The sequence below is a fragment of the Limanda limanda genome, chromosome 16 (genome assembly GCF_963576545.1).
Source record: "Limanda limanda chromosome 16, fLimLim1.1, whole genome shotgun sequence".
Classification (NCBI taxonomy): domain Eukaryota; kingdom Metazoa; phylum Chordata; class Actinopteri; order Pleuronectiformes; family Pleuronectidae; genus Limanda; species Limanda limanda.
In genome coordinates, this window is record NC_083651.1 from 14,549,545 (window position 1) to 14,563,679 (window position 14,135).

At 44.9% G+C, this 14,135-nt stretch overlaps 1 protein-coding gene across 2 annotated transcripts in view; it reads right to left on the bottom strand.

The window, feature by feature from the left end:
- Nucleotides 1-13,728, bottom strand: part of igsf3 (immunoglobulin superfamily, member 3) — an 80,781-nt gene extending 67,053 nt beyond the window's left edge. Inside the window, exons 1-2 of one of the 2 annotated variants that reach the window (XM_061088445.1) lie at nucleotides 13,124-13,728; nucleotides 12,789-13,047 (exon numbers count right to left, since the gene is read on the bottom strand). In XM_061088445.1, the coding sequence (XP_060944428.1) occupies nucleotides 12,789-12,825 (37 nt within the window). In that variant the 5' untranslated portion in view covers nucleotides 12,826-13,047; nucleotides 13,124-13,728. Of the gene's footprint in view, nucleotides 1-12,788 lie in introns of both variants that reach the window. The other variant, XM_061088444.1, reaches the window with a different exon arrangement.
- Between the last annotated feature and the right edge of the window lie 407 nt (nucleotides 13,729-14,135).

The following is a 14,135-nucleotide window of genomic DNA, read 5'->3' on the forward strand; positions in this document are numbered from 1 at the left end:
AAGACCTCCTCTGCCCGGCTGCTCGAAAGCTGCTTCATGGTCCGAATAGTCCACGAGGAAGAATAGGAACTGAATTTATAACAACAATAAAAATCTTGACTTGTTTTCCATGAACCAATCGGTATTCAGGAGCATAATGGTTGGTTGGTATTGTTATTAATTCTGAAACCCTAACTTGTTACTGGTTCTATCATTAATATTAAATAACAGAGAAATACTTAAAGATCTAAAACTAACTTTTTATAAAAAAAATAAGGGAAAAAACTAAAGATATTGGTAACTCTATATTGTTGATTCTGGCAAGTTTTTACTTTTTTGGAGAAATTCTCTTAAAAAGGCATGAATGGACAATAACCCCTCGACTCAAAACTTCTCTGCACACACTTTCAGGGGGAAGTTAAAGAGCAGTGGAACGGCAGCAGCTAAAGCCAGTGAGAGATGAATTAATTATGAGCCAGCTCGGACCCAGTCAATGTCCCATCTCCCCAAGGGAAGTTCAGACTCATTCCTACAGATCTGAAATCTTGTGAAGATTCTCAGACAGCGAGGTAGCGCTGAGGCGAGGAAAGGATTGCATGCATGGCGAGCGGAGAGGAAAAAGGGAGCGAAGAGGGAGAAGCTAGAGAGAAAACGACAGCTGCCTCCGGGGTGCCGAACACCACAAAAAAATGCTCAGAGTTAAGTGAATATATGTGCCACTCACTTGTGTGCAGCATATAAACGCAGTGTATTACGGAGAGAATTAAACGCTGGAGAGAAAGGAAGAACATTGTTTTCCTCTGCACACTTCTCAAAGCTGGTTTAACCATTCTCCAAAAAATCTCTCGCCGCCTTTCTCCCTTTAGGCCCCGAAAAGCATTTGACCCCGTTAACATCATTACCAGAGAGAGAGCAAGAGAGGGAGACAGAGAGATTCCAAGATGAGGGGAGAAAGGAGGGATAAAGATGAAAGCGATAGAAAGAGGAGACCCTAACATTTAACAGGATGTGGCCATGGTACCATTTGAACTCCTGAAATGAAATAAAACTTCAAGCTTTTAATTATATTTTGGCCTACAAATCAAAATTGCCCAAATTATTTATGGACACCGCTGTGCTTCATGTGAATTTGTGCATGAGCTGTTTTCAGGCAAAGTTTCACATATGAAGAACTCAGCAGGAGTTTTTCCAGCAGACTAACAACATCCCTTACAACAACAGGAAATCCTTCAGGCGAGGGGTGGCGTCAAGATAAAACAAGGAGGCTGGACATGACGTATAAATTCTGCTGCAGATATAATGCGTTTTTGTTTACATCGCAATGACACAGGCGTCAATTCAAAATCACCAAAAGCCCTCAAATCTCATCTTTGTCTGCATATTCTGACAGGCACCTTATTTTCAACCTAAAATATTCATGTTCTTTTTCTCTTTTTTAGTTTTGCGTCCGACGTTTGCATCAACACGCCCACCTACCGGAAATTTTACCAGGGGGCTGGCAAGAAAAACTCAAGAGAATGTCCCGAGTTCAGTTCATGTCTGAAAGCAACAAAATATCCTATTGTGAGAAACTGTAAAAATTCTCACACAGAGAATATTTGGATTCTGTCTTTTTACACTGCACCGAATCATCGTGTCACCTTGAAATACATGCCAACATACAAATGAGTGCAGCACTCTACGTGAGAATAATAATTATGATTTCCAGTGTTTACAGGAAAAAAGGCCGAGCTGCTGGAAGCCAGTCAACGGGGAAACAGGTGCGACACACAGTCTATGTTTTATAAAAGCATAAAAGAGAGACCAAGTGCTCTCCCTTCCATTAGACGGCCAGTTAGACAGGCTAGCAGGCTGCTCTAACAGCTGACACACACTTAGAGCAACTGACCATTACACCCACGCAGCTTTAATCAGAGGGAGGACAAGCCAGTACAGGAGTGTTCATAGAGTGGGAAGACGAAGCGGGCACGCTGTGTGTTATCATGCATGCTAATGGTGAAGAGGCAAAGATTACAAGATGTTACACAGAGGGAAAATTTCACTAAAGCCGTTTTCACACTGGTCCAAAAACCCACCATTATCTGGCTGTGGTCTGAAATGGGAATGCAGGCAATCATCAGTCACTCGACTCCGGTTATTAATCGACCACAACTTTTTCTTCTTCAATCTAGACACTGAACTGACAACGTTACAGCATCCATTGAACTTCCAGGCATTGGCGAGCAATCAGCCATGAAGGTTTATAGACTTAGCGTTTTTTTAATCATTTTACGCCACGCAACATCATTTTTGTTTCGACATATCTAAGATGCAACACTGGCAAGTCGGTGAGGTGAGAGAGCTTTGTGACATCGAACGTGACGTGAGGAAGGCGGTCGCACTTCTGAGTGTCTTAGAAAGCAGGAAACTCTGCCAGGAGGCAGAGAAAGAGAACAAACAGACACACACATGTATAGTGCATGATGATACTGCACAATCATCCCTCCTCTGAGGCTCACTCCAGCTTGTGCTAGAGAACAAAGAGTTCACAAGCAAATATCTTGCCTAGTTCTTCTTTTTGCCAGAACTGGGACAGAGCTGAAATAGTTTTTACATGTCGGGGGGGAAGGGATATAGCTTATTCACTTTCTTTCCAGGTGAACATAAGGCTAGAGCCACCTGATTAGTTTATAGCCCTTAGCAGTCTGGAAACTGTTAGAACAACTAGCCTGGCTGTAGCCGTTGGCAACAAGATCCAGCTACGAGCACCTCCGTCGCTCACTCATTAAAACATGATTTCTTGTTTGTCTAATCCGTACTTAAACTTAAATATAATTCTTTTTAGAGAGGGTTATGTGTTGGGGTCACAGCAGGACTTCAAGAAGTAACTGTTTTCAGTAGGAAAGAAAAAGATTTCAAACTGTTGAACATAACAGGGTCCGTCTGTTTCCAGTTTTGTGATCATGATAAGCTCGCTGTGGCCTCACAACCAGATTCAGATGATAAGAGAAGGATTTTTGCAAAGGCTTTAAAAACATAGGACATGACTCTTTCTGTTTTCAAGTCTCTCAGCAGTCAAATCAATTTTTGTGATTCAAATCCAGGTCCCAGTTCTAGGGGCTCGTGCTCCGTGCCACACCTGGGTCATGTTGTCCTCTGCTCCTTCCGTGCTAACTGGATCTAATTTATGGGCCCCCCGGGCTACAACAGTCATGACCCCACCTGTGCTGTTGCGCATAACAGCTGGTGAGACCAGGATGGGCGCAGTGGGGGGGTTTCCAAGGCTAATTCATTCTTCTGTGCCAGTGTGATACAGTACGCAGGAGGTGTCCGTGGCCTCCAAGCTATAAATGTTACTGTGTAAGTGTAGGGGCTGTGCATGCTGAGCACAAGTGCGATTGGTCTGCGTGGACCGATTCATATTTTCTCCATTCCATTTCCGGTGCATGTAGTATTTTTGTTAGTGTCAACAGCAAAGAGCAGATATTAATCTATCCTTCCCCGCTGAACAGCTGCCTCTTCACACTCCCTCCTACACCCTCAGCTGCTTCGCTTCCTCCTGCTGGACCGCGACGGGAAACAGCTTTTGAATTGTCATTGTTTGATCCTGGGTGATCGTTTCAAACGGGGAGATAATCAGCCCAACAGGGATTTATCCTCATCCTTTTAAATAACATTTTCTTCAAACATTTTTCGATCAAAATTCTCATTACCGATGTCAGAAATTGTTTTCCTCCTCCTCCTCCTCCTCCTCCTCCTCCTCCTCCTCCTCCTCCTCATCTGGCAAAGCTGGTTCTCAAATGCTACATGTTGCTTTACCACTCCTTCCCCTGGACTTGAGGGCGATCATGATCAGTTTTGAGATTTGTTAGAGAATCATTACTCGACCCTTGTTTTCCAGCCTGCAGCTCTAGTCAACAAAGTGAGCTTGTGCAGTATCTACACCATCATCACATATGGCAAAGCTGCAGCAACATATCGACGTATAAATCCTAAGTAAAGACTAAATATTGCAGCTGGGTAGCACTGTCATTCTTCCACACAGGCCATTCCACACACATTGTTTGACATAATACGTTCACTAAGCCCTTACCATCACAAGTAAAACCCAAACCCATACCCTGAAGGGTTGACCATACTTTCCCTGTGTCTCAAACGAAGGTCTGCATCGGCCTGGTGTTCCACGCATGTGTACCAGATCCCACATTCCATTCCATTCTGTTGCATCATGACCAAGCGTCGCTGCTATTTGTGTCTCCTTCAAAGATGGCTTGTACAAATGAGAGTCCCAGCAGATCTCCTCACACGGGCTTTCTTCAAAACTAGTGTGTACGTTCTTCATCATCTTCTCCTCCTCTTTATTGCAACCAAATCAAGAGCACGCCACAAGATGGACCGAGTCTATCAAGCAACATGATATATTGTACCTGGAGCATGCGCAGTTGATGTGTATAGTCATGGCAATCACATATTTTGAGCTGCACGTAGACATTTGCATAGGGGTCCATGTGAATAAAATTTACGTCACATGATACAAAAGACTATGATTCACCTTTACTCTGATAGGAACCCAATTCTAACATCAAAAGTAACTTAATCCTCAAACAAATCTTTGAAAAAACATTTTGGGGAAGGCGACGACATTTCGATCAGTCCTCACTTTCCCCTAAATGTCTCCATGCCGTAACGTCTATGCTCAACATCACCTCACAAAGAAAGAAGCACAAGTACACACACTACTCAAGCATTCAAAAATAGTGTGTATTGTTCTTAATGGGAAAACGAGAACTAAACCCAGTAGTTACACTGCGAGCAATCAATTAAGAGAAAGAAATCCATGAGCTGAATATAGGAAGTAATTACACTCTCCATCATTTTCCCCATGAATGCTGCTGTCAACGTGCTTTTAAACACAGCTTCATAGATCACTGGAATAAAAAAAGAAACCAATTTTCCACTGAACCACTCTACGCTCATCATCATCTGGACAATAGCACCATATCAAATATAATTATTTACAGTATACAGTATACATATATATATATATGCAAAATGGCTGCTGCCAAGAGTAAATTGATTTTCACCAAATCTATATTGGTAAACAATTACAGAGTGACAGATGGTTACAGTTAGTGTGTGTGTGTGATGGACACTAACAGGACTGTCTGTGCCAAACTGAAGTGCTTAGGTTTGTGATTAAACTTAACAATATTTTAATTAAAAATATGGACGCTATCTCATTGACTGTTTATTTCTGCTTATTATAAGAGTGGGTGAGAGGCAGAAAGGTAAGAATAATGAGGAACAAAGACAAAGTTAACAGAGTGCTTGTCCATGCATACACAATCACACACAAACACACACAAACGCACACACTTCAAGTACATTAAGCGCCTCCATCCACGCCCTTCGCCAGATCCATTAACTCTATATATGGACACCTGCTACCCCACTAACCTCATCTCCCCAACCCCCAACCCTAAGCTATCTGACCCCCTCCAGGCCTCCCCCCACTACCAGACACATCCCCCACTCACTCTCTCTCTCTGAATGACAAAGAGCTGGGGTCTCCAATCTCAACCAAACAAAACTTTCATCCAGACAAGACAGAAAAGAATTGAGATGCTCCATCCTCATCCTGTCATGAGCAACTTTTAATGGACACTTTGCTGAATTGTTGTGGTAGTTGTCGTTAAAAAGAAAAGAAAAAGGAAAGAGAGGCAATAAAAACATTCCACTATCTTCAGTCATTATCCATCTTGCGCTTGTGCACAATTAAGCCTGACAGCTGTATCTACTTTATGTACAGTGGCTAGTTTGTGTATGAATGGCAGCTTGCTCTCACTTCCCACGTTTTTGCGCGTTAAGCTGCAGATTGGAAAGAAAACTAATTAACGATTAATTATTGTACTTCAAATAGACCTTTTTCCTTCCATTGTCAGTCATTTTGTCTTTCAGGAAGCAAAATGCACAGACTTGTATATATTAATGCATTTATGTATAAGCAGCAAAGACACACACAACATGCACACATGCCTTTTCTGGTTTTAGGTTTAAAGTGGGAAACAATCACATTAACTAAAAATAATAGATGTATTTTTTAACATCAACACCATCACATATATGGATCATCAGCCGTGTGCAGGTGGGGAGCTTGTCGTCATAGTAACGGCACCCGGTGTGTATCCCACCAGCGTGGGATCTGCTCGGGGTGAGGATCGAGCAGGGACGGGGGAGAGTGTGGCTGCAGTGAAGGACAGCAGCTCTATGTGTGTGAGTGTATCTGTTGGGGGGGGGGGGGGGGAGTTAAGTGCAGTCCTCTCGTCAGGCATCATCATTCCCATCACACAACCGCAGGAGGTGCGAGGAACAGACAAGCTCCCCAGAGGGAAGGGGGCTGGGTTGGACTTTTAATTGGTCAAGGAAGGTGCTGCTCATAAAAAAGGTCCAAGGTAAATGTGGTCGTTAAAACGCAGATTCTTCCTCCAACGCTGTACGGGAGGAGAAAATATCTGGCTTGAATCCCTCGAGGGCAGTTTTTAATTAGTATTCTTTGAAAAGGTAGGTTGGGCCTGGTATTGTTTGGAAAAGGAGGGGGGGAGGGAGGTCAGGGGCTACTCACAAGAGGAGGAGGAGGAGGCAGCTGAAGTAACTTTTAAGAGCGAGAGTGACATGAGGCAGAGATCCATGCAAATCGCACCTTAAGAACACTTAACGGTTTACAAACTGAACACCTAAAGGTCAGTTGTCGCATTGTTATCACAAAACATGAGATAAGGGTGTCAGGCGTGAGGAGGGGATCAGGCGCTGCCATTGTGACGTGGGACAGTCCCGACGGTTAAACCCAGAGGTGCTGCTTCAGAGCCAAAAAAAATCAAACACAAAGCAGACGCTGCCTCTGCTCTGTCTCCGGCTACAGCCACTTCACTGATTCACTGTGGCAGGCAGGAAGTCTCCCTCAAGAACTTTGTTACACTTCACACAGTCACTCGTCTCCACACGCGAAGTGCAGAGAGGCTACAGCTCAGATCTGGGCCACGGGGGAGGATCGGAATTAAAACAAAAAAAAACTCACACAGACACTGCGGAGAAGACCGGCTGAGATAATCCCACAACTAACTTTTGATTTACTGCTCTAGTACCAATAAAGTTCAGTCAGGTTCGATCGCAAATTGGTCCCAGACTTTTCCTTGATCTCTTCAAGGCGCCGCTGGAGGAAAAGCACTTTATTCCTTTTAAGATGTTTTAACTGGGAGAGGACAGAGACCCCGTATAGAGTTAACATCCGCAGTTAACATCCTTCCTGAGTGATCCGATCACAAGTGATACAGGAGTGAAAGCACCTAAATTCATCCTGAGAAGAGTTTTGAGAGGTCGACAACATTCAGAGGTGGTCTGACTTGCATCGGTTCACAGTCTTTTCTATGTGTACATGCAAATCCCTCCTGGGCCACATGAAGGACTACCTAGTCAGCTAAATGTCCCAAATCCATGACAATGTAAATATACCTTTCATTTCTCAGTCTATATTTTGATTTGTTTGTTGCATCCACCACCGCTCACCAAATTTTAACTTAAATTGGTCAAATCTTTCTTCAAAGCTTCACAATCAATCATTCATTCAGTCCCTCCAGACTCCGCTCCGTCTCATTCTCACAAGCACAAACATTGTCATTAGACAAACCTGTAAACTCAGACTGGGTAAAACAACATGATGATGTTGTCTTCTTGAACACAAATGACGTACGTGACTTTTTGCATCTTGAGCAGGGAAGTAGGATCCACTCACAAATGGTCACAGGACAGACGTGCAACAGATGCTGCGAGTTACAGATCACATTAACAGAAAGAAGAGACGGCTTCTAACACAAAGATGTGAACACTCTTTGTGCTGACCACTGGTGATCGGATCTCTCAGGACAGATGTTAAGACCAGGTCTGAACAGGGCCTGAGAGTGAGGAGGGAGAATTGAAGGCAGTCGTAGTAAAACTGATGTGGTAGTTGGGTGTGACTTTCTGTAGCAGACTGTGAAGTCTGTATATGAGGGACTTACTTTGCCTGTTGGCATTACACACTGGTAACCAGCATTTGACTCATGCTCAAGCACATGACACACCAGTGTGAGCTCTATGACCCACTCCTCACCCAGTTCTATTGATCCATGACTAACAAGAGGTCTCAGTCCAGTAGAACACTGACCTACGTCTGGCTGCTTTGTCAATATGGATCCCAACTAGATTGGATATTTACTGGAAACTTACCACACGGCTAACAGTCACTTTGTCGGTTGAGTCGACAACTGTTATGATATAAAAAACAAATACAAAAAAAAGGCGTCTTGTCATCGGTATACACAATGACGTGGGTCTAATGCTTATCATACAAACAAGCCCGCGTACAAATTCAGATTACAGCAGGCACAGAAAATAACAAGGGGAGCAAACAGCAGCACAGTCAGACAGCTGCACAAGTCCATATTTCCCCCCAAACAGAAAGAAGCGGGTCCCCTGTTTCTGGTGACAATAACAGACACAAATAATGAGAAACAAAACCTGGGACAATGCCGTCGCGAACAGGGCAAACTTTTTTCAGCATCATGTACACGGAACAGCTACACAAACAGCGTGACAGGGAGTTATTGCATTTTGCTTCTCTGTCTAGACAGCACTCTCTCCTGTGTCAGCTGAGGCGGACAAACACATGGAAACCATTCCTACTGTGGTAACAGCTGAGTCAAGATGTGCAGCCAGAAGACGCACAGGGCTTGACCACACACACAAGAAAAAATTCCCTGTCGTTCTGAGGTGGGTCAGGGGGCTTTTCAGCTGTCATTCTTATTTGGGACAGGGGAGAGGCTGGGGGGTGTGCATCCGGGAGTGGCACTGCAAACTCTGAATTCTGACAAATGCCTCGGAGTTGACCTCAACATGCCCATGACCATTAAAGGCTGAAAAGACAACAGAAATAACTATGATCCGTGTATCTTACCTCTTTTAACATCGCCTTGATCTCTAATTTACCTCAATTTAGATAATAACCCCCTTCATATATCTATGTCATGAAACAGGGAACCATGCTACTTTGACTAGCCGCTAAGTGAGATTTATGTGAATTTGGAGCAGCGTGATGTAACACGATGACATCAGAATACCTCAGAAGTATCGGCCAGAAAACTGACAAAGTGTTTCAGGAGCTTTAGTGGCAGCATTTTCTGTCTTAATACTAGATGTCAAAGCCTTTCCGCAATTATCCAGATGAGTCCATTCCATACGCACGATTATTAATTTATTTCGCCATTAATTATATTGGAAGTTGTTTCACATAATTCAGAGTACGCATTTTAATTAGTTTGTCCAAAATGGAAAAAACAAGATGATTTACATCCAAACTACTTCAGAGCATTTGTGGCAATTGTCACAGCACCACACAAACAATCAAATCAGAGTGGCTATAAGTGCTGCCATTCCTACTTTGTGCAAATGTTTTGGGGAAAAAAATAAAAAACCTGGCACAGCAGTTATGCCTAAAATGGAAATGAGCTCTTAAGTACCTTTATGCCGTTTGATTGGGGCAATTATGCAGAGCTCGCTTTATAATCTGTTTGCCAATAAGCACAAAGTTTGACAGCGTTACAACAACTACTTAAAACTTCTTTCACTCAATAGTGTGCTGTAATGAACCGGGATAACAGGTTATTCTTTCGCCTTCCTGGCAAAGGAGTAGAATCAAAAAATCTCAATGACAGAAAGACAAGAGGAAGCATCCGAGCACACAAGAGTGAAAAGAATGGAGGTGGGTGAGGGAGGAAGTGAAAATGGTTACTGGTTTTCATGCACTTCTCTATGGAGTCCTGAGTTGTGTTTATTCCATCACAGTGAACATCGAGTCGGCAGCATAATTTAAAACTCCAGTTTTACTGAAGCTCTGCTGTTGCTCCTCGATTTTAAATAATAATACATCATTAAAAAGAATGCAGACATAAGGCAAGTCTGCAAGTATATTTTCATTTCCTAGACATGTAAATGAAACCAGAGGATGCTTGTAAAAATAAAGCGTGCACTTTTTTGAATTGCAACTGCAGGGCATGTAAGTTAGAGTGCTAATGGTTTGTAGCAAATTAGCAAAACAAGCTAATCACTGGTAGCATAGGACTGACTATAGGGACACAAAGAGGCAGCTGTGTTATGTGTGTTGGTTATGTGATGCATGTTTTGAACAAAAGGCCTCACCCACTGCCACACCCAAATATGATCCAACCCTTCTTCTTCTTCCTCTCCCCAACCACCAACCCTCTCATGGAGATTTGTGCAAATCCATCCATAATATATTCAGTAACTGTATCAACAGGGTGAAAACAGCACCTGCCTCATCGAGGGGGCAGCGCTAATCGAGGTATATTTAAACATCACGTTATGACAGACACATGAGTAACCTGCAAGTGGCTGAATGTGCATCTTGACAGACATAAGCTTTAAGATTTTTTTTCCCATGCATAATGCGAGAGCTGCTCTGAGACCAGCTGATAAACAGGCCCAGTGGCAGCTCATCACAACCTGGGCGACTGCAGGCTACTCTCATGTCAGGCCCGGTAAATGGAAACCACTCAGGCATTTCACAGTTAAACCAGCCAGCCTCACACGTATTACACTTTCAATTTAGTTATATAAACCCGGGATGTCGTGGGTACTTTGCGTTGGCTCCCTCCACGTCAAGCACACTCTCACACAAATGGCAGCAAAACCCAGAACGTGCACAAGGAGACTCTCACCCGAGACTTTCTCACTCAAGACTCTCACTCTCTGTGGGTGCACAAGACGGCATCCTGTTTGTAAACCTAATAAACATTCGTTCCTCCAGGCAACTCCTTTATATACCTTATATCATATGCCACACATAAGCATGCAAGCCGCTCACACCTGGTTGCAAACTCAGCACCATAAATCAAACACGATATAAGATTTGCCTAAGTGGCACCCCTGGGTTTAGCAGTGACGTCTGCAGTTGCCATGTGACACAGCTTTCATCCACCTCTTTATTATTTCAACAAGCAAATTAAGATAAGATACATTTATTTGTCCCAAACACATTCACAGACATGCACAAGCACACTCATGCAAGGAGGGAAATTTAACCTCTGCTTTTAACCCATCTGGTGCAGGACACACAGAGCAGTGTGAGTGCAAACGTGCGACTGCTGACACATAAGAGATGTGGCACAAATCTGACCCAGAAACATATCTCCCTTTACACAGACGTGTGTGTTTGTAGATACCTCTAGGAGAGTTTAAATGAGGCTCCAATACTGTACAACTGGAGCATGGCTCTATTCTCTTCCTTGAGATGGATCTCTGGTCTTTTTCCCCCTGAGGATGATGTGATGGTTTTAGATTCCGGGTTTTCTTGCAGATTTTCAAGTTTAAGAGGATGGCAGCATATCTCAAATGGCAGAATTGAAAGCCTCATGTCAACGATAATGCTGGAAACACATTACAAAGTTATTAAAAATATCGCGAGTCCACTTGTGATTCACGCCAAGCTCCACACTGAAAACCTGCTCTCTCCCAACACCTGAACTGTTCCTGACCGCCTCAAACTGCTTTTCATTTCACAATGTGATTCATTGTTATTACGTAATTTGAAAACCCCTCTGTTATTCAGCCCACACTGTAGATACCATCTGAATTGTGTGTGTGTAGTCTTCCCTACTGTACATGCAAACAATACCTCTATGTTCTTCATGGCAAAACTCATTTGTGGCCCCCCTACCCCCATCCCGGTGAAAGTGACTTCTGGAAAGGGAACGTGAATCAAGGCGCAGGCCCGTAATCCTCTTGGCCAAGTGGGGGGGGGGGGGGGGGGGGCCTCCAGTGGGCCGACTTCCACCCCCACCCCCGCCTCCCTCCACCGTCCCCCAGCAGCACCCACAGGCCTCCCAGTCCAGGCACAGAAAGGGCCATCTGGTGTTTGTTTGGGACAGTTCGCAGACAGGATGCACCTTATGCATCTATGTGTGTGTGTGTGTGTGTGTGTGTGTGTGTGTGTGTGTGTGTGTGTGTGTGTGTGTGTGTGTCAGCCATCACGCCCATGTGAAGGTCTGTACGTCACCGAGTGTCATCGTTGGAACACGTAGTGTGTGTTCTCCACCTGGAGGCATGACTAACTGAACCAACTGCACAACAAAGCAGGCACTGGGTGTCTTCACACACACTGGATGACTTCGTACCCCGGGGGTGTTGCTGGTGTGTGTGTGATCCAGGTGTGTCTATGATGCATGTGTTAGTGGATGTGTCTGTGTGTGTGTGTGATCTTGGTGTGTACTTATGCATGTGTGGGGGTTAATGACAGACAATATCAGGTTTGCCACAGGCAGCACTTCACAACGCAGGAGGTCAGACTGTGCAGGGTTAATCTGGACTAGAGTCCAAACGTGGCATTAACCTACTTCAACACACACACACACACACACACACACACACACACACACACACACACACACACACACACACACACACACACACACACACACACACACACACACACACACACACACACACACACACACACACACACACACACACACACACACACACACAGCTGTTCACAGGCATCTGTTATTATTGCAGCGATTATCGATGTAGCCTACATCCACCTGACTCATGATGACTGGTAGTTGATGACACGTGTGTGTGTGTGTGTGTGTGTGTGTGTGTGTGTGTGTGTGTGTGTGTGTGTGTGTGTGTGTGTGTGTGTGTGTGTGTGTGTGTGTCAGTACATTAATCTAACACAGTATGCATGTGACAGCAGCCTCTCTCTCCTCCAGGTGACTTACCGAGGAGCAGCAGCAGCAGCAGCGCACCGGTTGCCATTGTGTGGTGTTGCCCCGCAGATCCACTTCCAGCAGCTATTCCCTTTGGACGGAGAAGGCGGTGTCTGGCCGGGGGTTCGAACCGTGTGGTGCAACCCGCTGGTCCCCCTGGATCAGGGAAGATGGAGGAAGAAGGTCTGCGAGTCCCAGGCGAAACGAAAGCCTGTCCTGTGAGCCCCAGAGCCGGAGAGAGTCCGACTCACCTCTCCGTGTCCTCCTCCTGCTGAGAATACAAAAACCCCTCAGCTGGGCAGGAGCGTCCCCCTCTCTCTCTCTCTTTCTCTCTCTCCCTCTCTCACCTATCTCTCTCTTTCCCCGCTGACGACGTGTGGCGCCCGGGCGACCCAACCCACTCCTCCTTCACGCATCCACCGAGACTGCGGAGGCGATTCGGCACAAAAAAGAGACAAAAGTCAGAGAGTAACCTGCTGTGTGTGATCAGAGATGCTGTGGATCCAGCACTGAATGTGAAAGTCCCGGTTTGTGGTCCGACTGGGAACGAGCCCTCGCTTCCTCCTCAGATGATGCTGGGAGAGCAGATCGTCAGTCCGAGCAGACTCTCTCTCCGCGGAGAATCCCGGAGACGATCACCACCACCAGTCTCCTGCTCTCTCCCCGGTGGGCGGGCGCTCCAGATCAACACACAAGGCTTTGTCTGATTAATCAATGAACACGTTTCACTCCCCAGAAACACCGACTGCTCACTGAATTCCCTTGAGCCAATGTGTCCTCATTTAAAAGGACTAAAGACGAGAGCCCCTAAAAAACAAAAGCAGCTTTACTCATGCGTTTAAAACACTTGCTGTGTGATTGTGATCCGTCTGACGAGTGCTTTGAAATAACAGATCCCTTCCACCAGCCTCTCTCTCTCTCTCTACTTCCCGGTTTCCTGCCCTGGAGATCCACCTCCGTACGTCCGGTAGTTTGAAAAACTTATCGGCGTGCTGCTGCTGCACTTCTGCCCCCACCCACCCTCCTATCAGAGGAGACCACGCCCCGGCCGGCAGTGTGGGACACCATCCACTGGAGGACAAATCTGCATGTCTGGATTTAAATTTCTAGGCCATGTGCGTTGAATGGGTTAAGTCAAGTGGAGGGTAATCAAGGCTTTCAAGCTCACACCAGTTCGTGTGTTTTTTTTTTTGCAGGGGTGAAGTTGAGCAACCTTATGTGGCTGGCACAAAATCATATTAATATCTTGCAAGAGGGTAATTCTTTTTGAGAGGAAACAGAAACAAATCCTTTTTAAATATGAGTCTTTTTTTTATTAATGATGTTTACTTGTCACATGCTGATCACAAAAAAAGTCTC